This window comes from Episyrphus balteatus, chromosome 2, assembly GCF_945859705.1.
Source record: "Episyrphus balteatus chromosome 2, idEpiBalt1.1, whole genome shotgun sequence".
Taxonomy (NCBI): Eukaryota; Metazoa; Arthropoda; class Insecta; order Diptera; family Syrphidae; genus Episyrphus; species Episyrphus balteatus.
In genome coordinates this window covers 110,463,234-110,490,519 of record NC_079135.1, presented here as the reverse complement: position 1 = coordinate 110,490,519, position 27,286 = coordinate 110,463,234, and the positions used below count along the sequence as shown (strand labels likewise).

Sequence of the window (27,286 nt, the reverse complement as noted above, 5' to 3'; positions counted from 1 at the left end):
CCAGGGAATATTTAGATATCGGAATTAAATTGCGTGTGAAATTTCAGTCTCTGGAATATGGCAATAAGAAGACATCAGATTCTCCACCTGCTGCCAGTACACCCACCTCAAAGGAACACCAGTCCTTTGAGAATGCCAGTAAAGAGCGTAGTGTTGTGGATAATGTTTCCATACTGACAGATGAGGAGTCAAGTAACAGTCGGATAAGTGATAGTGGTAAGTTAAAGAATCCTGTTTTGGGAATTATTCTTGTTTGACTGTTGTATACTTTTAGGTTCAATGTCATTGACAACAATCACAGATACATTAGATTCAAAACTACGTAATCTACGCAGTGGTTCAGAGTCCAATGATGAAAACAATGGCAGTCCGAATCGCCAACAACGCGGTGATAATTTTGCCCGACGGCACACATTCGGCCAGCCACTGATTCTACACGAGAACATTCCCTATGCCGATGAGTCGCCCGAACGGCATCATCACAACGAAATGACAAATTTTAAGACTTTTGCCTCGCGAAATAGCGCCATTGTGCGTGATTTTCCTAAAAACATTCGATTTTCTTCTGTATACGAAGCAGCATGTTCGGATGACTCTGAAGGTTCCACCACAAGTGATCCGAAAGAGGCTTTAATTATATCGTCGCCGTCGTTTTTTCTCGAGCGCTACAAGAAACGACGTGATCACCGGCTCTTTCGTTCTGCCTCCTTCAATTGCCGAAATTACTCCAATCGTAGTGCTGCAGGGGGAGGAGGAGGAGGTGGAGGAGTCGGTGGTGGCGGCGGTGGAGGAGGAGGAGGCACCGTAGGTTGCAATAATTCCGCATTAACTAAAGATGAAAAGACTGATATGAATTTGACGAAGAAGCGACAAATCCAGAATAAACAAAATCGCTCCATAAAGCGACGGCATACGGTGGGTGGGCCGCACGACTATACCGCAACTACAGTGGTAAGACGTGCTGCCGCTACCCCATCGCAGCTAGCTTCTGGTGCTGTTGTTGTGCCTTCAAATGGCAGTGGCAATAATAATGTTGCCGATCATGTTTTAGAAGTAGGAATTCGAATAAAGAATGTAAATAGAAGATACTGATACTGATTTTTAGGGCCAAGCACACCGCATAATGCAGCTTATTTATATTATACAATTTTTTTTCTAATTATAAAATTCATAAAAGTAGAAAACAGAAACAGGATCAGAAGAATGAAAGATATATACATGAAGCAACAATTTTATATTCTCTATACACAAAATAAATAAGATCGCAGCACGCATAATTAATTCTTTTTTTACAATATTTTTAAATAATAATTAATAATTTTTTTTGCATGCAAAAAATACACACATAAAATAAATAAAATAAAAATACAATACATAAAGAAAGAAAGAAAAAAAATCAATGAAATCACACACACACACAACAAAACTGATGAGTAGATTCGCATGATTGTGTATACAAAAAATTATGAGAGTAGTAGTATTTATATAAAAAATATATATATTTGTATTTTTAATATTAAACAAAAAACAAAACAAAAAACTGTGTTTATTTTGAATAATGTATAAAAATATTCAATGGCAAAGCACAAGATTGCGATAAATATATAATGCTTTTATTATATATATACGTCTCTTTATATACATATATAGCTATATATATATATTTTTTTAAATGTTTTTGTTTTTACATATTATTATTTTTTTTATTATTTTTTGATTTTATTATTATTATTTTTAATAAATTGTATTTGTATTATTCATTATATTAAAAATATTAATATAAATTATATATAAATATATATTATTATGTATACAATGTTGCATGTGAGATAATATTAAATAAAAGAAAAAATAAAAAACAAGAAAAAGAAAATGAGGTTTAAAAAATTATGATGTAATAAAAATATTGTGTATTTTAAATTTAAAGGAGTTTTAGGAAAGATGTAAAACAAATATACAGGCATGTAGAGAAGTAAAATTATATAAGAAAAAAATAAATATACGAAACGATGCGACATTTTAATGAAAATGCATTTTTGTTATTTTATCTTTTTTTTTCGAGATTGAAACTTTTAGAAGGTAAGGTATTTTGGATTTGAAGTGAATGTGTTTTTTACTGTTTCTTGGTTTTTCTATAGGCCAAACTGAATTTATGGCCAAACTGTTTTATCACTCGATATTACAACAAGTCTTCAAAAATTCTTCGATTAGTTTTGAGTGGGTGATGATGTTAGACTATTTTAATAAACAAAATCGTTGAAATTTGATAAGTGGTTTCGGAGAGAACGGTTTTATGATAAGTACCGTTAATAAGAATCACCTAACCAGTGACTTTGTAGGCAAGGGGAATGAGGACTGATAGTCGAAAAAAAAATCTATGACGTCACATTTCGTAGATAATGATTCATTTTGAACTAATAGGAATCTCAAAAACGTGACGTCGTAGATTTTTTTTACTTCGGATTTGAATTTAGACTGTTAAAATCTATTGGAAAAGTAGATTTTGGTTTACTGAAAAAATTAATTCTCAGTTTTATTGAACATTGAAATTTTTCATCATATCATTTTTTCTCATATTAACTTAAAATCATAGTTGGCAACCATATTCATTTTTTTATGAAACGGCCTAACCCCAAAAATTTCGTTTTGAGAAAAACGAGTTTAGGCAATTTTGTCGCCGAAGCCAAAATGGCGTCCACTAGAGTGACAAAAGTTTTTGGCTCTAATTTTAACTCTATTTAAAAATAAGTCAACTATTACTAATCTGCTCCATTTTACTTCTTTTTGCCTTGATTCCTTTGAAAACCGGAAGCAAGTAGACTGTGTGTTCACAGACTTTAGTAAAGCCTTCGACAAATTGTGCCACAAGACTTTAGTCCACAAACTAAAGGCCTTAGGATTTAATGACAAATTTTTACTGTGGATTTCGTCATATTTAAAGAATAGAAGTTATACTGTTACTTTCAGAAATGAGCAATCGGACCAATTTCATGTCAACTCTGGTGTTCCACAAGGTAGCCATTTAGGTCCCCTTTTATTTATTTTGTACATAAATGACATAACATCAATTACACTGGTCAACAAGGTTTTTGCCACAAGAACCAAAATATACTTTTCTAGTAGTTTTTGATGTGCTGAACTCGAATCTGAAGTCAGAAAATTGTCATTGGCCTCCGTTTTTGAAATATTACCGTTATAAAATGCTAAAAAACGTCATTTTGGCTGTTTTCGAGGTTCTGTTTTAATGTGGGGTAATTCATTACAAACAAATTTGTAAAGGTGATTATAAGAACAGATATTCTTCTTTCAAAAACTGTTTAAATCTTTCCGATATCTCTTTTAATGCCCGAGATATTTAGAATTTAAGTAGCGGTCTTTGAATCAGAAACAACACTGGCCAACCAAATCAAAATTTTTTTGCCACAAGAACCAAAATATACTTTTCTAGTAGTTTTCGGGGTGCTTAACTCGAATCCGCAATCAGAAAAATTCTGTTAGCCTTCGTTTTTGAAATATTACCGTTATAAAATGCAAAAAAAAGTTTTTTTTTAACGGTTATATTTCAAGAACGAAGGCTAATAGAATTTTTCTGATTACGGATTCGAGTTAAGCATCCCGAAAACTACTAGAAAAGTATATTTTGGTGCTTGTGGCAAAAATTCTGTGACCAGTGACTTAAACTTTAGATTAAATTTAGTTTCTCTTTAGCTTTTTAACTAAAACTTAAGATATCTCGAGCAATAAAAGAGATATCGGAAAGATTTAAACAGTTTTTGAAAGAAGAATATCTGTTCTTATAATCACCTTTACAAATTTGTTTGTAATGAATTACCCCACATTAAAACAGAACCTCGAAAACAGCCAAAATGACGTTTTTTAGCATTTTATAACGGTAATATTTCAAAAACGGAGGCCAATCAAATTTTTCTGACTTCAGATTCGGATTCAGCACCCCAAAAACTACTAGAAAAGTATATTTTGGTTCTTGTGGCAAAAAAAAAGTTAAATTTTGTTGACCAGTGTTATAAAAAACTCGTCTGTTTTAATTTACGCTGATGACATTAAAATTTTCAAAATTATAAACTCAATTAATGACTGCTCACAGCTTCAAGAAGATCTACATAGATTTAGGGAATGGTGCAATATTAACCGACTTTATTTGAATATAGACAAATGTAAAACTATAGGTGTGTTTTTTATTACCACCGGTCTTAACTGGACAAAAAAAACGCCTCGGGGCTTAACCTGAAATCTTGGCAGCACTGTATATTGAATGTTCCGAAAACAGCAGACACAACAAAAATTTAGAGTTGTCATATTTTTCGCTTTCGTCATTTTCTTGTATTTTGCATGTATGTTTTACAAAGAGATACAAAAATGTATGCTAGCAAAACTATTTTAATACATTTTGTCCTTCCAAACGTGAGTTTTCACGTTTTTTAACAAATTCTAAACAATTTATGAAAAAATTAGTTTGGTAGCACAGATTTAAAACTCTTCAAAAAGTTAAGCCCAGAGAAATCTCCGGGCTAAACAACTAAGCCCAAGGGGCTAAGGTGTTGTTGTATTTAACATGTAAATTGCTTAGCCCAGACTGCGTTTTTTTTGTCAAGTTAAGACCGGTTGTAATAAAAAACACACCTTATGTGTTTTTCACGCAAAAAAACAATTATAACTTATAATTATATTTTAGATTCTTCTTCTCTCTGTAAACTTTCCGAGTTCTCTGATTTAGGAGTTATTCTTGACACTAAGTTGACGTTTACTGACCATTATAACTTTATAGTAAAAAAAGCTAATAAGATTCTTGGTTTTATCAAACGATTTTCTCGTGATTTCTGTGATCCCTATGTCCTCAAGCTTCTTTATATTTCTTTTGTTAGACCTGTACTTGAATACGGCTGCGTAATATGGGCTCCTTACTATTCTGTTCATATAAATAGACTTGAAGGTATACAGAGGAGGTTTTTGCGTTTTTGCCTTCGTTTTCTTCCATGGTCCCAAAGATCCATACACCCACCCTATTCTCACAGACTCTTACTTATAAATCTCCCTTCACTTTTACAACATAGAAAATATATTCAGCTTTGTTTTATTGTCAAATTAATCAATGGTTCAATAATATGTCCATCAACTCTGTGTCGTCTAAATTTCAGCTATAGTCAAACTAGCATAAGAAGACAATTGCCTTTATGTCCGATTTTCAGCAGAACAAACTATGGTGTGAATAGCCCATTAAATCAATTGATTTCAGTCTTCAATAAATATTACTTTTTGATCTCATCTGTAAACGACAATGTCAAAAGCAAAACATTTAAAGAAAACTTTTTTAACATATTATAGTTATTATTTATTTTTTAGGTAAAATTTTATTATTAAAATTGTATGTACATAAATAGTTTTAAATTCTAACGTTAGGCTATTAACGGATTAAATAAATAGATATTTCAAGTGGACTATTTAGGTCGTGTGTGAATTGCGTTAAATAGTTAACACCGTGTAAAATTTTTGACAATTTTGGGGTGAATAAAAAAATTTTAAATTGTTTAATATTTTTCTCTGCCTATTTTCTGCCTCTTTTCTGCCATGAAACTCCTTTTAAATAAAAAAAAAAAACAAAACGAAACCATCTGCAATAAAAAATTAACTCAAATTTAACCAGGTCCCAGAGCCCGATAAATTTTTAACAGCTGAAAATTTTTTATTCACCTCAATAGTGTCAAAAATTTAACACGGATTTAACTATTTAACGCAATTCACACACGGCCCTAATATAATTTAATGGGAATGTATTTTTATATTATAAATTGTTTTATTGCGGTTCGATCTGTGTACTCAGTTTGATTTTTTTTTGAAAATGTGGGTTAGGCCGTTTTAGTTCTGAGCTCCTCAAATATAATTTAAAAAAAATAAATCCATGAAATAGCGTAATAAGAGGTCTAAAATTATGTTAATTATGTAAGGAAAGTATACTTTTGTTAAGATGTTTGGTAGTTCTAAACCGAATTTGTTGTATAAATTTTTCCACACACATCATTCTTATGGCGTTTTTAAATTTAAAAATTACATCTAAGAAATAAATAAATAGAGTATGGGCATTGACCTATTATAATATGGAGCCAATATTATATCGCCAGTGCTGGTGCCCGCAATCCAATCCAGCTGGGAGTTTTTCGATTTGAAAAAGCGACTAAAGAGCCTAATAGGTTGCCGATATCAGTTAAGTTTTCTGCTGCTGAATAAATTGGTTCCTTACCTTATTCCAAAGCTAGGAACAGCATGGTATAAAAAGACAAGGTATGATCATTAGAGCCGCCATCTTACAAAATGGGGTAGTAAGGTTTTGACGTTTGGCATTTGGCAAAGTCAAAAGCAACAACAATTTCCAAGACAAATTTGTTTACAACAACAATTTCAATGGGCTGGGCTGTCAAAACCTTAAGTAGCCATAAGTTTTGACAGTTCTCGATACTGAGTTTTTTCTAATGATCATACCTTCTCTTTTTATACCCTGAGCAAACAGGTCTACCCTATATAAAATTTTGACACATTTACCACTTTACCACGTTTACCACCGTTTCATGAATTATTAAGCCAGAACTATAATTGTCGGATCGTCGGATGAAAACGGAGGGGAACAGCGCTCGCAACCGCACTCGACGGATAAAAACTTGTCGAAAATACAAAGAAAACAACAACAATTGACAGTAGCTTCCGACTTCATCCGCCAATTATGGTTCTGGCTTTATAGAGATCCAGTGGCCAGTGCCAATTTCCAATACAAAAGAAATGGTTGTTATCGCCATTCTTCAGATAGTGGTGAATATCAAAAACAAACACAGCTAAAAAATAATCATCTGGCAATGCCACTATAATAAACACGAATTGTGGTAGACTTTTTTGTGCGCCACAAATCTGTCAAAATTGGTTCAGTTTTTTTTTTTATCAAACAAAATTAAAATTTTGTATTTTTATTCAAAAAACCTAAACATTTAAATTAAAATAAATCACAAAATATGTCAACAGATGCAGAAAAAACTTCACGAATGCCTTGGTAAGTATATCAATTAAATACTCAATTCTATCAATCTCAACTGAATGGGTTTCCAATTAATAAACTAGGGTTGAAAAATATCGCCCGGCAAAACTCGACGATCTCATATCACACGATGAAATTATTTCAACAAGTAAGTTCTTTATAAAATTAACATTAATTCTAGAGAAATTATTATTCAATGAATATATCACAGTAAATAGATTCATCGAAAAGAAACAACTTCCCCATTTGCTCTTCTATGGGCCTCCGGGAACAGGTAAAACTAGTACAATTTTGGCATGTGCCAAACAACTCTACACACCGGCACAATTCAAATCAATGGTCTTGGAATTGAATGCCTCCGATGATCGTGGTATCAACATAGTTCGAGGACAAATTCTTAATTTTGCCTCGACTAGAACTATTTTTAGTGGAACATTCAAATTGATTATATTGGATGAAGCCGATGCAATGACAAATGATGCACAAAATGCTTTAAGAAGGAGTAAGTTTTTAAATCTTTCTTTTGTAATTAATTGGGTAACTAACTGATGATTCTTTTTAGTCATTGAAAAGTACACAGAAAATGTTCGTTTCTGTGTCATTTGTAATTATTTGAGTAAAATCATTCCTGCTGTTCAATCGAGATGCACTCGATTCCGGTTTGCTCCTTTATCTCCTGAACAGATTCTACCTCGTTTAGATAAGATCATTGAGTCGGAAAGGTTTGTAAATTAAACAGGGGCCCTACTCTGTATTTCGTTCTGAAAGTCAATTCTATTCGAAAGTGTTTTTCGTTTCGCTTTTTAATTTGTACAATGCAATGTAAAACTTTCGAAATGGAAAAAATAGAACTTAATACTATTTCAGCTTACGGATCATTTTTTGGAATTCCGAATTATTTCTTATGTGATGTGTCAAATTATATGACCAAATAAAATGAAAAACGAGTTAGGTAAGAAATTTTTATAGAATAAATTTAATAATAAAATGCACGACTGGGATCGCAGGTACTTGCTCTTATGGAAAAAGTTACTCTTATGCTAAAGCTTTTTATTGAACAAAATTAGGGAAAGTTTGGTATTTTTAAGGAATTTCATAAGAAGTGAAAATAAAAATAAAATCTGTTTTTATAATTGACTTAACATCGTTTTAAATGATCTTTTACACAAAACCAAGTAAGCCATTTGATTTCTTGTATAGAAAAGAGTTTTTAGAAAATAAAAATAAAATAATTTTTATGCATACAAATTTTCTAAAATTTTCAAAAAATAAGGTGGTATGCGATTTTGAAGAAATAATTAATTTTCAAATAAAAACGAAATTTCAAAATATTTCACCAACCGTTTTCAAAAAATTGATTTTTCAAAAAAAAAATTTGAAATGCAGAAATATAATATATTTCATACTATGAATAACGTATTGAACGGACAATATTAATTAATGTGGGTTGGTATCCCACATCGAGCTGCGGTTCTTTCACATTTATTTCTGATACAAACTCTCTTCTATGAATTGCTGCTGTATTTTCATGGCGTCATGGACTCTAAAATTTCTCTGTATCAGTTTGGTAAACAAACATGAATTATGTTCGTTAAACGTGGATTTACGATAGGAACAACGTAGACTTTTGTTTAAATGAAACACCGTTCTTTTTGCTGGTTAATTAATGACCATTTTTATACAATTTAGCACTTTTATGGGAAAGAAAATGAATTGATATGTGATTCGTTTCCGTTCCCTTTACAATCTGTGATTTAATGCTAAAATTTGCTTGGCTTAGGAATAATTGTGTTTGTGCTGTCGATGGCACTATTGGTTGTTGATTTGGTAGTGTCATTGACCACGCGAATTCCCTCAACATACCTATTCAGCCCTATTCTGAATGAAAACTCCCTGAAAATCGTGTTTGGGTAAAGGGCTCCCAATCAAAAATATTAGTGAAATTTACTGCTTTTTCAATAATAATTAACGGCAAAGGAACAAAAATAAAACAAAAAAGGAATGATATTCTTGGAACTTTTCGATTCGGAGCCCTTCTCCCGAATATATTTCCCCGGGAGTTTTCATTCAGAATCAGGCTGATTTCACATTTTTTTTTTTAAATTTCAGCTTCAAAATTCCATATAAATAAATTTGATTTGCTTAATTTGTTACTATCACTAACGGCCATATTATTCACTAGTTAAAAAATACATCTGGATTTAAAGAAATTCAAATCCAAAAAAATAAATCCAAGTCCATAATATTCATTACTTAAATCCAATCTTAAATACAATCTTGTTAAATCCAAATAAATTTAAACTGCTCTCTGGAGATCTGTTTTAACTTTATAAATTCAGATGTAAAAATCATTTTCACAGTTGGCAGTTGTTTTGTCAAGTATTTTGAAATGGAAAAATAAAGATAAATACAAATTATACAAAATTTCTGTGGCCACAATCAATAACCGCTTAAGTGAGTGATGCTTTCCATTTTTAAGTCTTCATTTGCTAAATTTTTTAACTATGAAAAAATGATATATAAAAATCATCTAAATCGAGTTAAGAAAAAATTGAGTTGTTATTGAGACATATAAAAAAATGTCATTATAGTGAAACTCAGTTTTGCTTTTCTTAACTCACTTAAGCGGTTATTGATTTTGGCCACAGATTTATTGAATAATCACATAACTTATTTTGAGTGAATGATATGAATAAAAAATTAAGCGATTGGATTTAAAATTCACTTTAACCCAAACTACTTTCAAAAAAGTAACATTTGAAGATATTTCTTGTGCATTCCGCCATCACATTTGTTCTAGAAACAAATTTTCCATATTCAAATGCTTTTGACATTTGAATACGAGTTACGGGATACGAAGTTCCATTTTCGTTATTTTCATTTCGAAAGTAGTAGATTTCAATTCGCTTTAGAAATAGAGAGTACCAAATACATATTCGTTTTAGAAATTTTTACTTTCGGAACGAGATATAAAGAGTAGGGGCCCAGGGTTAAATTGGTCAGACTTTCAATAATCTTACCTCCTCCCATTAGACTGACAGTTACTGCAGATGGCAAACAAGCCTTGATGGTCCTTTCTAAGGGTGATATGCGAAAAGTACTCAACGTTTTGCAAAGTACTTCGATGGCATTTAATATTGTCAATGAGGACAATGTCTACACTTGTGTTGGCCACCCATTGCGAAAGGATATCGAAAGAGTGCTGGAAACTCTAATGTCCACTGAGAGTTTTGAAAAGGCGTATGATGGTATTGAATCAAATATAATCCCTCTTTCTACTTTGTCTTCATTTAATTTTTATTTCAGAAATTCAAAAAGTTAAAAATGCAAAAGGTCTAGCTTTGGAGGATATTTTAACTGAACTTCATTTATTTGTTATGAGAAGTATGAATTAAATAGTTTTTTTGTTCAAGATCGACGATCTTAATGATTGTTTTTCTTTTTTTTTAGTTGAGCTACCAATGAGTGTTATGAATAAAATTATTATAAAAATGGCTGATATTGAAGAAAGACTAGCCAAGGGATGTACAGAAGGAACACAAACCACAGCTTTGATTGCAGCATTTTTCATTTGTCGTGATATGGTTACATTAGAATCTTAAGATCGATTGATTTTGTAAATCAGATGTTGTTATAAACTTCAATCAAATCCAATATAGTTCGTAAGTGTGCTTGTTTCAATAAAACAAAAAAAAAGAAGTTATTTGTAGAAGTTGATTGTAGTTAGTTTTATGATCTGGATTTGAACGAAACGCCGATTTATAGTTGTATATTTTATAGAGATCAGTGGATTGTACAACCACTGATCTCTATAAAATAAACACTCGATAGTTTACTCCCTGTTTCTACAAGGTCTACGAAAAAAGCTTCGATCAAGGTAGGTATGGATGCCTTTGTGTTGTCGGAAAGGATGGCCTGTACGAGAACAAGTCCGATAACGATTTCAGGCTTGTCGAATTTAATCCGGAACAAAATGTTGTTAAGCTACGAGTAGTACGCGTTTGCCGCTTCTCAATATTCATAAATGGACAAGGAAAACTCCGGATCAATAAACTGTTAACCAAATTGACCATATTACGGTCGATGCTAGAAATTCTTCTCGTATTATAGACGTCCAAACGTTCCAAGCAGCCAACATTTACTCTGATCATTACCTGGCAGAAGCTAATGTACGGATGCGGATATCCAGGCCGTTGCTATCACAAGGAAATAATGTGAGGAGGTTCAACGTCGGACGACTCAATCATTTTGATTGCCAGGACTTTTTCCGATCGCTTCCGACCTCTTAAGAAGTTCTACTCTGGCAGCAGCAAGTAAATAGAATCAGTGCCAACATTGCCAAGAAGTAATCAGAGATGTCGCTTCTGACGTGCTGGGTTTAATTAGGTATTCATAAAAAAAGTACCTTGAATCCGACAGATGTTTAAAAGACGAAAAATATTTATTTTTAAATTTTATAAACCAGTACCTCCAGGTTGTACCTTAAAATACGTGACTTGCAACACTTGATTTTTCTAGACTTTTGAGGTAAGTTATAGAATACCCAAACAAACAAACATATTTTCTAAGCTTGGTCTATTAGCGTTCATTCTGAGGTTCAGCCTTCTTTTCATGTTATATGATTGTACTCAAAATAATTTGATTGTTTAAAATATATTAAATTTTTAGTAAATCATTTTACTAATAGATTTAAATCATCCCGAACTTAATATTTCATATATTTTAATATTTCCTAATTTTCCATTATCACCTCATCAAAACTGATTACCATGTTTCTCATTTTTTAAGAAACGCACAACGGTACAGAATTTATGAAAAAATTCCAAACCGGAAGGTCAGGAAAAACTAAGGGAAAGCCATGTTTCGATGATTTGCGCATAGCTTAGGGTTTGCAGGGATGAATTGATAATTTGGAATAGAATTTTTCAATCGCTTCATAGTCTCACATAACCCCACTTGAGTACACATTATTCTACGACAGATTTAACATACTTCGAGAAGAATTATTTTTTTTTTAATTAAAATCAAGCTTCGCATTGATTTTCACTCTTAAGTAGCCATTTCCAAGCGATTAAAATTAAAGAACCAATTATATCGACTCTGGTTCCTAAAAAATCTTAAAAAGCATTTTAACTTTGCAGCACATCTATGCCATCTCAGGCAGTTTTCTGTGAGTTGTAAAACATTTATTTTGTGAAGCGAATTAATCAAGAACTTATAAAAAATAGCATTCGGATTAACAACCCAAAGACTGATTTTAAATCAAGGAAGAACCCATAAATCTTCTTGTTCCTAGCTCGAAAAACTTTGATGATAGAAGTAGGAGTAAATCCAGGTTGAAATTCCTTCTATGAGAATATTGTTGACTTCAACCCACGATTCCAATCTTTTGCAAGTCAGTGAGCAACACATTATATATTATATAAACAATTAAAAATTTTATCTCAAAACAGCCAATTTATTTTGCTTAAATAAAACATAAACCTTGTTTTTAATAATTAAAAAAAAAAAAAAAATAATAATTAAAAAAAAATAATAATAACAAATTAATCTTTAAAGCGCGATGCATCTACATCTTTGATTGAACAATAGCAAGTTTATTTAAATAAGTGTGGGCAAACTCATAGTGAGGACTTGCTTCCTTCCTTACTTTGTTAATCCATTCTTTAATCTTTGGATATTTATCACAGGCATCATAACCAGCAGCTCCTTTAAAAAGGAAAAAGAAATTAATTTAATTCTACTTAACTTCTCTCATTTTTCGACTACCCACTTGTTTGTTCAATTTCACATGCAGCAAATATATCGGCAGCTGTTAGACTATCACCAGTTAAATACTTTCCCTTTTCCAACCAGATTTTCTCAAAAATATCCAAATTTCCTTCCATAGTCTCTTTAAGTCTTTCCATCGATTCTGCCTTTGGTTGTTGGCCAGTCATCAAAGGCTCTAGAACTTTTTTTCTAAAATACAATGCACATCCCAAACGAAGAGTTAGATGATGCCATTCAAGAAACTCATCGACACGAGCTTGTTCTTGGACCTCACTGGGGTATAAAGCAGTAGAAATGCTACCCTTTTGGTTAAGATATCTAATCAAAGCGTTAACACAAACAATCAATATTTATTTTGTTGTTATTAATTTTGTTGATTTTTAATCACCTCAAAATAGCAACACTTTCAGCTAATTTAAAGCCATTATCATTGATACATGGAACCTTTTGAAAACGATTGACATTCTGCTTGTATTCTTTGGACAAATGTTCACCTGTTGAAGATTTAGGTTGCTATTTTCTAGTTTGAAAATGATTTTGAAGTAATGTTTACCTTTTCTTAATGCTACTGGACAATCTTCGAAAGGTGTACCACTCATCTTAAAAATGATCCACATTGCCCTCGAGGGTTGGGACATTAGGTCGTAGTAATAAGATATTGGTTTTGACATTTTTTTTTTCTTTCAAATAATACTAAAAGGATTTACGGAACTATTTAAAGGCTTTTAAAAGTGCATGGACAAAGTCCGAAGGTGAACTAAAGTCAAAGAAAGCTAAAGCTATTGCAGGCAAGAAATAACTTTGACAGATCAACAGAAAGTTATACAGTTGTGAAGAACATGTCCGCTTCTTTGTAAAACTGGGCCTTGTACCACTAAAGCCCATTTTCTGATACAAAACTAAAGTACTTAAGTTCAACACAACATAGTACTTCCGTGGCAGTTAAGTAGAGGAAAGTATTGTTAAGCTTAAATATTCAAAAGTTGTACCGATAGATGATAAAGAAAATTATGAGAAGCAACCATTTTTAAAGCAATGTTTTAGTAGCCCGTAGATGATTTCTTGAGCGAGATGTAACAGATTGGTCGAAAATCAAAAAAATTCCAAGTGTGATAGCCTGTTTTGATTAGAGAAAGTGATATAATTTCGATGAAAATTGCCAAATGAGCTTCGAAATGATATAATTGTTCATACACATTAGTGTGGTCCACGTTATAAGGCAAAAAAATAAACCATATGATTCATTAGTTCCCCACCCATTATTTTGCTACAGATATCAATACCAACACATGCTGAAAGTTTTAGCCCTCAAAAGTAAAAGGAAGAGGGCGCTCATCAGCTTTGGAATATTAGACTTTGTTACCCTTACCTTACCCTTAATATCTGATTATATTGTATTAGGACTTGGCTTGAGGTTGGAATTTGGCTTAAACATGATAAGCACGCATGTTCCCGACAACCATGTAAATGATTTTCATGTTTCTTTGGTTTTGAGTCACTAGCTCGTATTTCATTGATTAATCCTGTTTTGTTAAATTAAGCAAAAAATACTTACAGACGAATTTAAATGAACAAAAATTATTATCTGTGAAAATATCACTTAACTATTGTTTTTTTATGAAAAACTTTACCACATCATAACTTAATTCACTTGATAAATCAAAACAAGAGTTAATTACTAGGCATGAGGGCCCAGCTATAACAGCATCTGAGCAAAAACTTCGAGCCTGTTGAGCGCCCACTTACACTTCACCTAAAAAGCTGAAATTTCACGTGTGTAATACAAAACACATATGCAACCAATTTTTGAGTGTGGAACAACGGAAATGTAAAAACCAAAAAATTGGACCACCCTAATACACATTTGAATCCATAATTTTTATTTTTGTTTCTCTAAAAATCAAGTTTTCCCATTCTAATAAAGTGAAAATTCAAATTAATTAGAGAAAACTATCATTTAAGGAATGAATTTTGATTTTTTTGAATTCGGACGATCCAGCAATTAGGTACCTATCAGGGGCGTCGCAATGCAACACGTCCGAATAATTGCCACCATTACAGTATTTTTTTATATTTCTTGTTTTTAATGTATGTATATATAAATACATTTAAATATATTTAAACTGTGTCGTCACAAGAACTCACGAAAACGTGTCTTCTTTGGTACGAATTAACCTTAGCTCCCTTTAACCAGCGATACAAATACAAACTTCACATCTTTAATACAATGTGGGATAAACAATTTTCAGAAAGCGAAAACATTTTCATAATTTTCTTGGCGTATGCATAACTTTTTTTGTATTGAAAGATTTTAACCTCTAAAGCTAAATGAGCATTTAATGATGCTGATGATATATTAATTTTGACCTTACATATTGTTTAATTGTTGCAAAATGTGATTTATATGCATTAAACCACTAAAGGGCCAATTAAGAATTTGTAAAAAAAAAAAAGTAAATTTTAGTAGAAAAGCGAAAATTACCATCTTTCTCGTTCGCTCAACAGATATCATTTTTTATTTGTTGAAGCTTGAAAGAAGTCTTTCTAAAAAATTGTATGATCTACGCAAGTATTTTTCAACCTGAATGTCGGGACTCCCTTGTCAATTCATATTTGTAGAGGACTAAATTACGTAACTTGTTTAAAATGATTTTGGCCACCAAACGAATTATAGCGCTTTCAAAACATTTTAATGAATCACAATGAATTATGAAATATTTATTAAATTTTACACTTTAGTGGAAATTAAAATTAAGATTTTTGTGAACAAAAACATTTTTTTCCAAAATGTTGTTTAACTTTCTTAAAATAAATGATATCCTAAGATTCCCTAGGTTATTTAAAGAACTTGGAAAAATATTTCTTAGAAGATACTAGTGAACTAATCAATACTGACATCTTCAACCTTCACCGCTTCATTAAAAGCTCCAACTGCTTTAATTAGTGAGGAATTTCCTTTCAAAATCATGGTATCACAACGGACCAATAAATGGTCTAAGTGTGTCAGTCGTTTTCCTGACAGCCATTTCTACCTAACCTAACCTATTTAAAGAACAACATTATAGGAAGTAAGGGATGATGAATTTAACTTTCAAATAATTGATAACCATATTTTATTGTTAGTTGAATTCAGAAGAGAAAAGGTCATACCTAAGTAATTTCAAAAAGTTTTTTATTTTAAAAGAACTTCTTACTAGAAAATTTAGAATTTTTTTTCCAAAGTTCAACATGTTAATAAATTTAATTGAATTCAAATAATTATCAAAGTTCATCAAAAGGATGAAAATGAAAAAATTTTCGATTTGTTCTTAGTGACATTAAAAAAGTTTTCCTACAAATCCGACCCTGTCTGTAATTCGTTTAAAGAAGCTTTTGAGTATTTTTAGTTTTTTTGATGATAACATTCTAATGTCGTTTTCTTTCACTCTATTAAGGAGTACTCTAAATTTTTACTCCTTTTTCTGGAGTGAAAGAACATAATGAGAGTAATTTTTTTTTTTGTAATTGTGTGTGTGACAAGGCAAAAATGGATAATTTCCTTGAAAAAAATAGTGATAACCGGCCTAGGGAAAAATTTGTAAAAACTAAAAAAAATTCGCAGTAGTTAATATTTTTTCTACTTCCAATGGAGCTATTCCTTCATGCAAATGCTTCATGGTATATTTTGATTTCGAATATTAGTATTTTTATGAAACTCCTCCCATACTCGCCCATACAAAACTATCTGAAAAGTAAAGTATTTTTTAGAAGACGCCAATTTGACAGCTATTTTCTTTAGTTTTATTTTGTTCTTGTTTTCGTATGTATTTTTATTCAAAAAAAAAAAAAAACACCAAAATATACAAAGAAACAACTCCAGTGAGGTCTATGCGCAACGAAAACATTTGAATGAATTTAAAAACTTACTACCTATACACGCAGATAATACCAACCGACGAAGCAGACTATGCGACCGACGAAATCAAATAAAGCAAAACAGCAAAAAAAAAACAAGAACAAGATCAAAGAGAAACGTCAAAAAGAGTTAAAATTTTTTTTACCGGAGACTCACGATAGAAAATCTTCCTTTCCCTTTTTTGGAATTTTCTTTCTCCTTTGCTCTTGTATGAGTCTCGCGCTTTGCGTCTTCGTGTAGAAGCGAACTTAGTTTTACTTTTGGTATATTTTGCATTATGCTTCTGATCTGTTTTTTTCAGCCTAATTGACACACACCCTTATTTGATTTTATTTTTGTAAAATAAAAATATCCCATCAACGAAGAAAAACAAATGGGATTTTCTTGTTATATGGCACAGGATTTTTTTTTTATTGATGAAGAACACTGGCTGAAAATTTTTTTTATTCGGGTTTCAATTTCATTTTGGAAAAAGTGTAGAATTAATGAAAAAATGGAAGAAATATATCTGGCGGAATACAATACAATAGAAAATATAATTCATAGTAGTTGTTTTTGTTAATAACAAAGGAGTTTGAAAGAAAAACTTTTCGCATTTTTTACTTTTCAAACAAAATTTTAAAATGTCAAACTTCAAATTCATAAGTGTGTGTGCAAGTGCGTGTGCAAATCGGTGTAAATCTGACTAAAAATGTGGAGTAAATCCGGGGTACTCCGTAGTACTAAAATTACTCCGGAGTAATTTTTTTTTTACACTTTTGTGGCGTCAAAGAACACAAAACCTTCAAAAGTGCAAAAATAAGTACTAAAAGGGTACTCTCATTGGAGTGAAAGAAAACGACATAAAGTTTATAAATGTGCGTGCACTTATCTTTTTCCAGCATTATTCTATTTAATACCCCAAAAGAGTAAAAGGTTCCTTTTATAAGCTATGTCCACTAATTTAAAACTATACATTGACTTTATTTCACAACCATGTCGATCTCTTTACATCATTCTTAAACAAAGTGGAGTTCCATTTGATAAGGTTTTAATTGATCTTGCCAAAGGTAGTAATGTGTTTATTGGTCTACTCATTCATAAATAATAATAAAAACCTCTTATAATTTGATTTAAAGGCGAACAGTTAACAAGTGAATATAAAAAGATAAATCGGTTTCAAAAAGTTCCATGCATCACAGATGGAGATTTCAAACTTGCCGAATCAGGGGCTATCCTGAGGTATCTTTTGCCGACTATAAATATTTTGTGTTCTTTTATTAAATTCATATTCTTCCAATAAGATACCTCGCTTCAACAAAACGACTTTCTGAAAGCCTTTATAGCAATAATATACAAGAACGTGCTCACATTGATGAGTTTCTAGAATGGCATTACACTCTCCGTAAAGAAATTATGAATTTCTTTTATTTAGATTGGTTAGGTCCATTACGATCAGGCCAACCAACGCCAGCAGAAGAATTGGCAAATGGAAGGAGAGATATGGAAAAAGTTTTTGATATACTAGAAAAGACTTGGTTAAATTCATCCAAATATGTAACTGGTAGTAAAATAACGGCTGCTGATATATTTGGAGTTTCTGAACTCCAACAAACAAGTATAGTACCAAGATTTGAAAATTGGAAGTTTGTTTTAATGTACATACTTTAATTTTTAGCACTATCAAAATATGATGTTGGAAGGAATTATCCTAAAATTGCTGAGTGGATTGAAAATGTTCGCCAAGAAACAAATCCCCATTTTGATGATGCACATAAGATTTTATATAAAATTGCTAAAATATCAAAATAAAATTCATTTTCATATTACGATCATACATAGTTATGCTTTTAGGTCCTATTTTTTCAGGTGCAAAAGGTCAAAGTAAATGTAAATCAAGAGTTATTCACGAACAAGTAGAAAGTTTTATGTAATGGTAATTAGGTTACCATTAGATAGGCAGGAGTCGGGGATCATTTTTTAAGGATTTCAGTCCGCAGTCCTCTGATCGCTTCGAACGATTCAGTCTTGACGAAGAAGGGAGCATTTTCCAACGCCATACTAGTAATTGTACAGTACATTTATGATGTTCAATATGTTAATATATGGGCGACCCAGAAGTTTGTACGACCCCCAAATTGTTTTGGCTCATTCGATAGAGTGTTGACTGAATATCATAACGCTGATTTTTCGAACTCGTGAATTTCACCTTTTGGCCGCCATATTGGATTTTAGTTTTTATTAAGTAACTCGACTTCTGTTCATCCTAGGTAAAAGTTGGTGACAATTAAATTTCGCGTCTTTTATCTAAACAGCACATTTTCGATATTCTGAATATTAAAAAAGTTACAAGTAAAGAAAGTAAAAAAATACGAAAAAAAAGATTTTTTTAAGTTTTGAGAACTTTTTATCAAAAGTTTGAAAAAACCTTCCAAGAAAAGTTTGTTCACCTTAAAATTCTCTACAACTCTACTATACATTTTTTTGAAAAAAAATGTCATTTTGCCCTAACATTGCGAAACCAACTACAAAAATGAATTTAATTAGCTTAAGAAATTCGTTTGTATATCATTTTTTAAATAATTTAATTGTGAATGAGTCTATCCTAGATCATTTTTCAAATAAGTAAAAATGGAGCTATTAAGTAACGTCGTGGAGACTATCTTTGTTTCAAATCTCGCATCGCAATCTTGGGTTATTGGTCTGGTCAGAGATTTTGGCGAGAAGCTCGTTGAAGCTTTATTTTGAAACGTATTCTTCCTGGGAGCGATTGCAATTATAAAGCTAGGACTCGAATTCGAATCATCGTAATACTCGAATTGACACGGAAAGTCAAAAGTTTTTCTGTATATAGGTATACCTTTCCAGGGAAATTTCGCTGTCATTCATTGAGATTCACGATCGCACAAAAAAAATGGAGTATAAGTTTTACTTTTAAGCCTAGTACGCAGATCCCGCTAAATTTTAGCTCCCATACGAATTATCGAAAAAAATTTAGCCGAGCTAAGATGTATCCCATACAAATTATCGATAACTTGTATTTACTAAAATTTGCTCGATCTTCGAACCAGGCTTTTAGAGATGAAGGGGACGAGATAAGTAATAGGATGTATTGGACCCACTTTCAACGTCTAGGCGAGTACGACGACTAAGGTAGGGATTGTAAGAAAATGTCTCGCGTGTCTTGCAACACCCTTAGATACACAAGTCTGGTAGGTATAAGACTTTTTTTGTAACGAGGATCCAAAGACCACATCAACCGACGATCTAGACTAGAGAAACCACCAGCATATCAGCAGCGATCTTCTGCACCCAAACAAACCCCTTACAGCCTTAATCATCCAAACACTCCTTAAAAGGTTATTCGAGACAAAATCGGAAAGACATAGAAATCTCTTGCGATTGTAGTCGTCTAAGGTCGATCGCAATATGGTCAATCTGATTGACGATTTATTGATCTAGAGATTACCATGTCTCTTTTTGAATATTGAGAAGCAGGAAGCACGTATTGGCCATGACATTTTACTTCGTTTTTTCTTACTCTTTAACTGAAAACAACATTGCAATGAATAGTTTAAAATAATTTACTAAAAAGTCTCAACAAAAGATTCAAGTTTCAAAATTAAGTTTCATTTACTATAAGGCAATGTAAAGAAGTCTATATCTTCTTCCTTAATTATTTTCTTTATTTCATTCTGCAACAGCTCATGCAATGATTCTCCAGTGTGTTTGTAGATCCATTTACCTTCGTCTTTATGAGGGCCAACAAAATCATATCTCTTGGGACCACTCGTCGGAGAACTAAGCCATATTTGTTTATTGGGAGATTGCCTATTTATCACATAAGTTCCATGTTCTTCTCCTAACTTAACTGTGAGTACTCCGTCCTTTTTCAAATAAGTAAATTTGTCATTAACCAATGGAAATAATAAAGAAATGACTTACTCCATATGTAACATCAGTAGAACCCAAATTATTTGCTCCTTCTGTAATTTCCTCGAAATAATAACACAAGGAATCTAAAGTTTCGGTACAAACTTTGTCATAGGAAGCAGCATCCAGTAATGGGAAGTCAGCTTCTTTATTGGCAGAGGAGAACTTGGCTAGGCAAGATGGATTGACTGTCATTTGATTTAGAAATTATATTTTAATACAAATAAGTGTAAATATTCAGAAACTTACTAATTCGTTGTCGGCATGTTGTTGTAAGTAAAGTATTTTTACAAATATTTCCAAATAATCGAATTGTGAATGCCATAACTTGGAGACTTCTTCAAAAATGTGTTGTTGTTGTTGTTTTTTGTTCTGTCTGCAATAGGAATCGGAAAACTGTCAAGTTGACAGTTTATGTTTGCAGACAATGCAGTCTGCAAATTTATACAAAAAAAAAAAAAACAGGTGTGCCGGAATTTGTTTGCCGAGGGAATTCGTTAAGTTTATTTTACCGGTACTTCGACTCGTTATAATCTAGTACGATTTTACTTAAGGGTGTTTTCTCACTGATTTTATTATGTCTTGTTTACACTAGTGACAAATTGCCAGTATTTTTGAAAAAAAATTTCCATATTTTATTTCCGTCGCATATTTTTTGTCGTATTTGTTTGAGTGACACAATTTAACTGATTTTGTAATTTTTTCGACATTTTTTAAATGTACCTTTAATTAAATGCCACATTGGCAATTGGCACTCTTTATCTGGTATAATTTTTTTTGCTTGCAAGTCTACCATTTTGGAAACAGAGGAGGTCTCCTTAAGACTTCTTAGAAGTGTTAATAGGAAGCCTTGTAAATTTGAGAAATAAAAGCTTTTTAAAACTTAAGCCTTAACTACATTGGCTCAAAAAGTGAAAAAGTACAAAAGTAGAAAAAATAAGGTCTAATAAACAATTTTTATACTCTTTTTCACAAAACAATTGAGCTAGCCAGAAAAAAAATATTTTCACTTTTATAATTTTTCAAAAAGTGGTGTATGTAGTTAAGCCTTTATTTGAACCGTTCTAAGGAAAGTTTTGTATTTTCAAGTCACAGTAGGCCTCTATAAGATCTGTTCCAAGAGGTTCTTGTAAGTATGCCTATAATTCGTTGAAAGTGCGTTCCATTGAAAATCGCTAGTAGACTACTAGTAGTACTTTGCCACCTCCCAAAGGAACAGGGCTAACACAGCTTTTGGATTGTCTGTGAAGGAAGGTAATTGTAATTGTAATTGTAATTGTAATTGTAATTGTAATTGTAATTGTAATTGTAATTGTAATTGTAATTGTAATTGTAATTGTAATTGTAATTGTAATTGTAATTGTAATTGTAATTGTAATTGTACTTGTAATTGTAATTGTAATTGTAATTGTAATTGTAATTGTAATTGTAATTGTAATTGTAATTGTAATTGTAATTGTAATTGTAATTGTAATTGTAATTGTAATTGTAATTGTAATTGTAATTGTAATTGTAATTGTAATTGTAATTGTAATTGTAATTGTAATTGTAATTGTAATTGTAATTGTAATTGTAATTGTAATTGTAATTGTAATTGAAAAAACATTGCATACTTACAAGAACCTCTTGAAACAGATCTTATAGAAGTCTTCTGTCACTTGAAAACACGGTTCAAACAGGTTTTAAATAAATATCATTTCAAATTAAAAAATGTATGCATCGCAGAGTTTTGCTGACAAATTTCATCTAATTTTGTCCTAGTGCAAACAGAGTCTTAAAATAAAAAACGTAAATTTTTCAAAAACTTTATCCAAACTACACAAATCTACTACTTTCATATCCACATTGCATTTTCCTCTACTACAAATTGAAACCCGTCAAATCTGCATAAAAAACTGAACGAACATACACCGCAACCGACACCGATTTGGATTTAACGAGCTTTTTTTTGTAATGAGGTGTCACTTGACTTGTCCAAAAAACCAAAAATTTTCAACTTCTTTTTCCTGTTTGTTGAATGAGTTAAAGTGAAATTTAAAAAATTTTCTTTTTTATAATAAACTTGTACTCAAATCACATTCAAGTGATTTTGTTAAGTTAAAAAAGATTACAATTAAAATCTTATCACCCTGTGAATGACAAAAAAAATTTGAAAGCACTGAACAAACAATTATATTTCCAGTTTTTTTTTTTTTGTTTCGTCGTCTCGAGTTTGTGTGAATTTGAAAAAGGCGACACGAGTAGTAAAAACCCGCGCGCCCTCCTTATCGGAATTTTTGAATAAAAATTGCATTACAAAAGGTAAGTTTTCCCTTTTTTCAACCAAAATTTGATTTCACTCATTGAATAAAGATGTATTTTTTTTTTTTGTTTATTGAAAATAAAAGTTGAATGATTTTTGTGGAGCATCTCAAGGTCTTACTTCTTTCTGTGTGTCGTCTCCATGAGTCATTCAAAAAAAAAAGATATTTTACTTTTTTTTTGTTTCTTCATCTTTTGCATTATCACACAACAAAAAATAGCAGAGGGAAAAGATGCAGGCAGGTTTCTTTTTGTTGTCTCGACGAATTATTCGAGAATTGAAAATAATGTTTGGTTGGAGCTTATGTAAAAAATGGGAGAAGCTAACACCACCACGATTATTTATTAAGAGAATCGTCGTCATATATTTCGACAGTGGCAAAGGCAAAGGCACGGTTTTTGCTTCGCATTCGCGGCAGTCAGCAGCAGTCAACTCTTCTCCAAGTTGCACTTCTCTATCTATGTGCTCTGCTGACTGTTGCCGTTGTTGCTCGCCTCGCTGCTCTGTTGCCCTGCCTTATTCGCCGTCGAGTTGTAGTCAAATCATTCTTTGTCACTTCTCGTCGTCATCGACCAAGTTTGTTTCTGTTTCTGGGCCGGGTGCTCTTTTTTTTTAGTGTGTGTAGAGTTGTCAACAAGTCGCTTTTTTTCTTTTGAAATTTAAAGAGAATTTTGTATTTAGGTGCTCTCGAACTGATGGTTTGTCTGTTTTGGCCAGTTTGAGGCTCACTTTTGTTTCACGTTGCGTTCAAAAACATAAAAAAAAGAGGATCTTCTTCATATAATTGGGAATTGGAGTTGATTTCTCTTTGATCTTGTTTTTTGTCTGGATTTGACTTTATGAGGTTATAATTCAGGTAAAAGGTGGGTTAGGTAGAGTAGTGGAGCAAAATTGCTACAGAGTGTATTGATTTAAATTGGATTATTATCACCGTCAGGGGTGAGTGAATATTATATGCGGGCAATTTTTCTTTTATTGTCTGGGCATATTGTAAAAGTTCTCATAGTAGAAAAATTGTAAAATTTTGCAATCAGGATTAAGATGAAATACATTTCGGTGGGTTCAATGAGAACATTTGTACATTTTAAGAAAAATTGAAATAGAATCTTTTACTCTATAATCAATTCTTCTTTAAACATTAAATCAAATTGAAATCCAAGATGACTCTCCCTTTCTTTAAGTTATAGTTTTTGACATTTATATTGAACACACCATCCCTTTCCTGTTGAGTCTTGTTTGAATTTCGTATGCGAGAACAAAAATCTTTTGTTCCTGTAGGTAGACTAAATTGGATTTTTTTTCTGTATAAACAACGTATAACAAAGAATTTGAAAAAAAAAAAATCAATTTAGTTTTTCTTGCAATAGGAACATATATCATGATCATGACATCATGTTCATAAATACGCTCAGGTACCTATAAAAATAATTTTTTTTTTTAATAAAAACTGTTTTAGTTTCCCTATCTTATTTGATATGTTGTATTTTTTATACTTATTGTTGCGTATATTCGCACTATTGATGGATTCAATTAGATAGAATTTTTGTCCAATTCTTACGATTTGAGAAAAAGTCCTCTGGAAAAAAAAAAAAAAATTAAACAGTAGCCATGTTTTATTAGTGACTCAGTACTAAGCTCAGTAAAATGGAAAACAACAACAAATGATTGCTAAGGATATATACAAAAGTTTTTTATTTGTTGGTTTACAGAGAATTGTTTATTCTAAACTTATACATTTTTTGAGCCTTCAACATAATAATAAAAGTAATTGTTTGTTGTTGTTTACAGCATAAAATATTTACTCAGTAAAATACTGAGTACCAATAAAACACGGCTAGTAAAAAGTTTTGAAACAAGTAAAATTATACGAGCAGAACGAACATTTGACCAAGAATGTTTTAGGGAGTAGTTTTGATTTTTTTATATTACAAGTTTGTGGTGTTTTGATGAGAAAGATTCGCCTTCCTTGGAATTGGTTGAACAAGTGCTTTTTTCCGTCCACTTGGAAAACAACCCAAAGAATATGATAGATAAAAAATAAAATTATGGAATACGAAGTCGATCGATTTTAAAGGCGAATTTAAAGTTTTGTATTATTGTTTTCGCTTTCGACTGCATCGTTTTACCTTCCCATGGATTTATGACACCTTTTTCTTGGCAGATTTTTTGTTTCGACCGACGAAAGATATTTTTGCTGAAATTTTTAATAAAATTTTTATTAAATACACTTTAAGTTGTTTATTTTTGTAAATAAATGTATATTAACAGCGCAAATTAATAGTAAACAGTTATATTTTATATAAATTAATGACACAAAATAAAAACATTTTCTTGTTTGATGCGCGGAAGTTCATAAGAGACAATTGCGTAGGTAGGTAGGTACTTCTATGGTGTTTTTTTTTTCCTGCAACATGTATGTATGTATGTCTTTAGGGGTATTCACGTTAACGTGGAAAACCCATAGAAACCGCAGAATTTTCTATCGGTAGAAATGAGCTGTCAAAATTTGTATGGGAAAAATATTCCGCAAATCATAGAATTTTATCTCACAAATTTGAAGCAGAAACCGTAGAAAAAAAAATCTGATAAACTTTGGGTGTGTTCAATCACCTATCGGCTAGGCTATCTGGGATCCCCGTATCAGGAATATCTTTTTTAACGCGATTTATGTCTTATTATTCAGATGACCACAAATAAAATATGTTAATATTGAAAATAGAATATTATTTATTTGAGCAAATTACATTTCTTTTATTGTTGCATAGTATTTTCAAAATTAGAGTGACTTAATTTTTTTAATTGAACAAATTTTATAAGCTCAATTTGACGTTTAACAAACATCTGTTTGTTTCCCTTGTTTACGCAATTATTTTTTGCTGGGGTGTTCATTTAAACCTTTTGCGGAATTTTCTATTTTTCTGCAAAGTAGAAAATTATCTTGTTATATGAATACCCTTTTTATGTTTTTAACTTTCTGCGCACAAAAATTACAATTGTGTACATTTAAAATGTATGCATTTTATTTTATTTTGGAGTTAAAGAAAAGAAGTCCGTGTTTCCACAGACATTACAAAACAAATCTAATGAAACCAGCTGTCATTTGGCTGGAAAATTGGAAATATTCGCTTTCGAATTCCATAATTAAGATATTTGACTCGAGTCGAAACGGAGATATCGAATCTTAAACGATCGACTTCGTATTCCATAATCTGGCCACTGGTATTTCTTGCTTCTTTGAATTTTGTATCTGTTTTCCTCGGAACGGTTGGTTTTATAAAAACGGAAAAACGAACCTTTATATCATCCTTACTGCTGGTGTCAAACCAAGAGCTTTCTTTGGGTCTGTTGCTCTTTGTTCTGTGAAGCACAACAGAGTTCATCCCAATCTAAATCCCAGCTGGTTTTTCGTATTGCCATACAGTTGTTTTGGAATTTTTTTTTGACAGCGAGGCTAGAGCAAATAAAAACCGCTGGTATCAGCGAATAGACTGAAAATAATTAAAATATTAATACAAATAAAAACAAATGTTCAACAAATTAATAAGTCATTAGTTAATAGAAAACTATGAATGCGAGTGACTTTAATCTAAACTATTATTTTTTTGCCCAACTAAAATTGACAGGGTAGCCTTTAATGTGCCATTCTATTAGTTTTAAAATTGATTAAATACTAACAACGACAAATCTAGTGGACCCGTAAAGGTTTGAAGCTTAAACGATTATTTTAATTAAAATAATATTATTTCGAAATTTATTCAAAATATACATCCCCAATTAAAACAATGTATGTTTTATCGATCAAAAGAAAAATGCAAAGTCAAGCATTTCCAAGATTTCTTCATAAAATAGAACTAGAAATTATAGAAAAACAATTGCCTAAAATATGAACGCAGATTTTATTTATATTTTTAAGCGTTCAGAGTATTTCGTTCTTATTAATATGAAAATTATTCCAAACAAGTGTGTTTTATGTCATTCTGCATTTGAATGTATCTATTTATAAATCTAGCACAACGTTAAGCCTCTTTTACTATTTACTACGTTTATCTCAGAAATGTCTGCGCAAAATTCTTATCATTATTATACGCATTGACGTTGAGATACATAAAATAATTTAAAACAAACAAACAAAATGTACAACAAATACTAGAACGTTCGGCGTTAGTGTTGAAGAGATGGTGATGAGTTGACTTATGTGATTCGCAGGTCTGCTTGTTCAAAAGTAACTTGATTTAAAGAAATAAACGAATAAGACATAAACATAATTTGGAGTATTTCAGAACTTCATAAGACACTTCAACAGAAAACATGAATTCGGGTTGGCTGTTGATTATTTAGAACACTGGAAGAAAACAAAGTTTTTATA

The 27,286-nt window shown here is 31.4% G+C and overlaps 6 protein-coding genes across 8 annotated transcripts in view; 4 read left to right on the top strand and 2 right to left on the bottom strand.

Annotated features, from left to right (window-relative positions):
• LOC129912679 (rho GTPase-activating protein 21) overlaps nucleotides 1-1,176 on the top strand; it is a 52,233-nt gene extending 51,057 nt beyond the window's left edge. For all 3 annotated transcript variants that reach the window (XM_055991033.1, XM_055991034.1, XM_055991035.1), the window contains 2 exons: nucleotides 48-216; nucleotides 275-1,176. In XM_055991033.1, the coding sequence (XP_055847008.1) occupies nucleotides 48-216; nucleotides 275-1,092 (987 nt within the window). In that variant the 3' untranslated portion in view covers nucleotides 1,093-1,176. The remainder of the gene's footprint in view (nucleotides 1-47; nucleotides 217-274) is intronic.
• A 5,726-nt stretch (nucleotides 1,177-6,902) lies between these two features.
• Nucleotides 6,903-10,742, top strand: LOC129910141 (replication factor C subunit 5). Its single transcript, XM_055987414.1, has 7 exons — nucleotides 6,903-7,054; nucleotides 7,123-7,187; nucleotides 7,251-7,541; nucleotides 7,602-7,761; nucleotides 10,073-10,287; nucleotides 10,346-10,423; nucleotides 10,490-10,742. The coding sequence occupies exons 1-7, from the start codon at nucleotides 7,017-7,019 to the stop codon at nucleotides 10,639-10,641; spliced, it is 999 nt and encodes a 332-aa protein (XP_055843389.1). The 5' UTR covers nucleotides 6,903-7,016; the 3' UTR covers nucleotides 10,642-10,742.
• A 1,831-nt stretch (nucleotides 10,743-12,573) lies between these two features.
• LOC129910037 (glutathione S-transferase theta-1) lies at nucleotides 12,574-13,604 on the bottom strand. Its single transcript, XM_055987280.1, has 4 exons — nucleotides 13,365-13,604; nucleotides 13,200-13,305; nucleotides 12,813-13,129; nucleotides 12,574-12,748 (listed from the first exon to the last, which is right to left on the bottom strand). Exons 1-4 carry the CDS (start codon nucleotides 13,480-13,482, stop codon nucleotides 12,609-12,611), a joined length of 681 nt encoding a protein of 226 aa, XP_055843255.1. The 5' UTR covers nucleotides 13,483-13,604; the 3' UTR covers nucleotides 12,574-12,608.
• A 3,951-nt stretch (nucleotides 13,605-17,555) lies between these two features.
• Nucleotides 17,556-18,514, top strand: LOC129912150 (glutathione S-transferase theta-3-like). Its single transcript, XM_055990279.1, has 4 exons — nucleotides 17,556-17,755; nucleotides 17,825-17,927; nucleotides 17,990-18,303; nucleotides 18,364-18,514. The coding sequence occupies exons 1-4, from the start codon at nucleotides 17,638-17,640 to the stop codon at nucleotides 18,495-18,497; spliced, it is 669 nt and encodes a 222-aa protein (XP_055846254.1). The 5' UTR covers nucleotides 17,556-17,637; the 3' UTR covers nucleotides 18,498-18,514.
• A 1,737-nt stretch (nucleotides 18,515-20,251) lies between these two features.
• LOC129910492 (frataxin homolog, mitochondrial) lies at nucleotides 20,252-21,047 on the bottom strand. Its single transcript, XM_055987895.1, has 3 exons — nucleotides 20,868-21,047; nucleotides 20,631-20,806; nucleotides 20,252-20,572 (listed from the first exon to the last, which is right to left on the bottom strand). The coding sequence occupies exons 1-3, from the start codon at nucleotides 20,941-20,943 to the stop codon at nucleotides 20,315-20,317; spliced, it is 510 nt and encodes a 169-aa protein (XP_055843870.1). The 5' UTR covers nucleotides 20,944-21,047; the 3' UTR covers nucleotides 20,252-20,314.
• Nucleotides 21,048-22,581: 1,534 nt separating this feature from the next.
• The window catches only part of LOC129912656 (moesin/ezrin/radixin homolog 1), a 53,902-nt gene continuing 49,197 nt past the window's right edge, over nucleotides 22,582-27,286 (top strand). The window contains exon 1 of the mRNA XM_055991001.1: nucleotides 22,582-22,919. The gene's annotated coding sequence lies outside the window, so the exon portion shown is untranslated. The remainder of the gene's footprint in view (nucleotides 22,920-27,286) is intronic.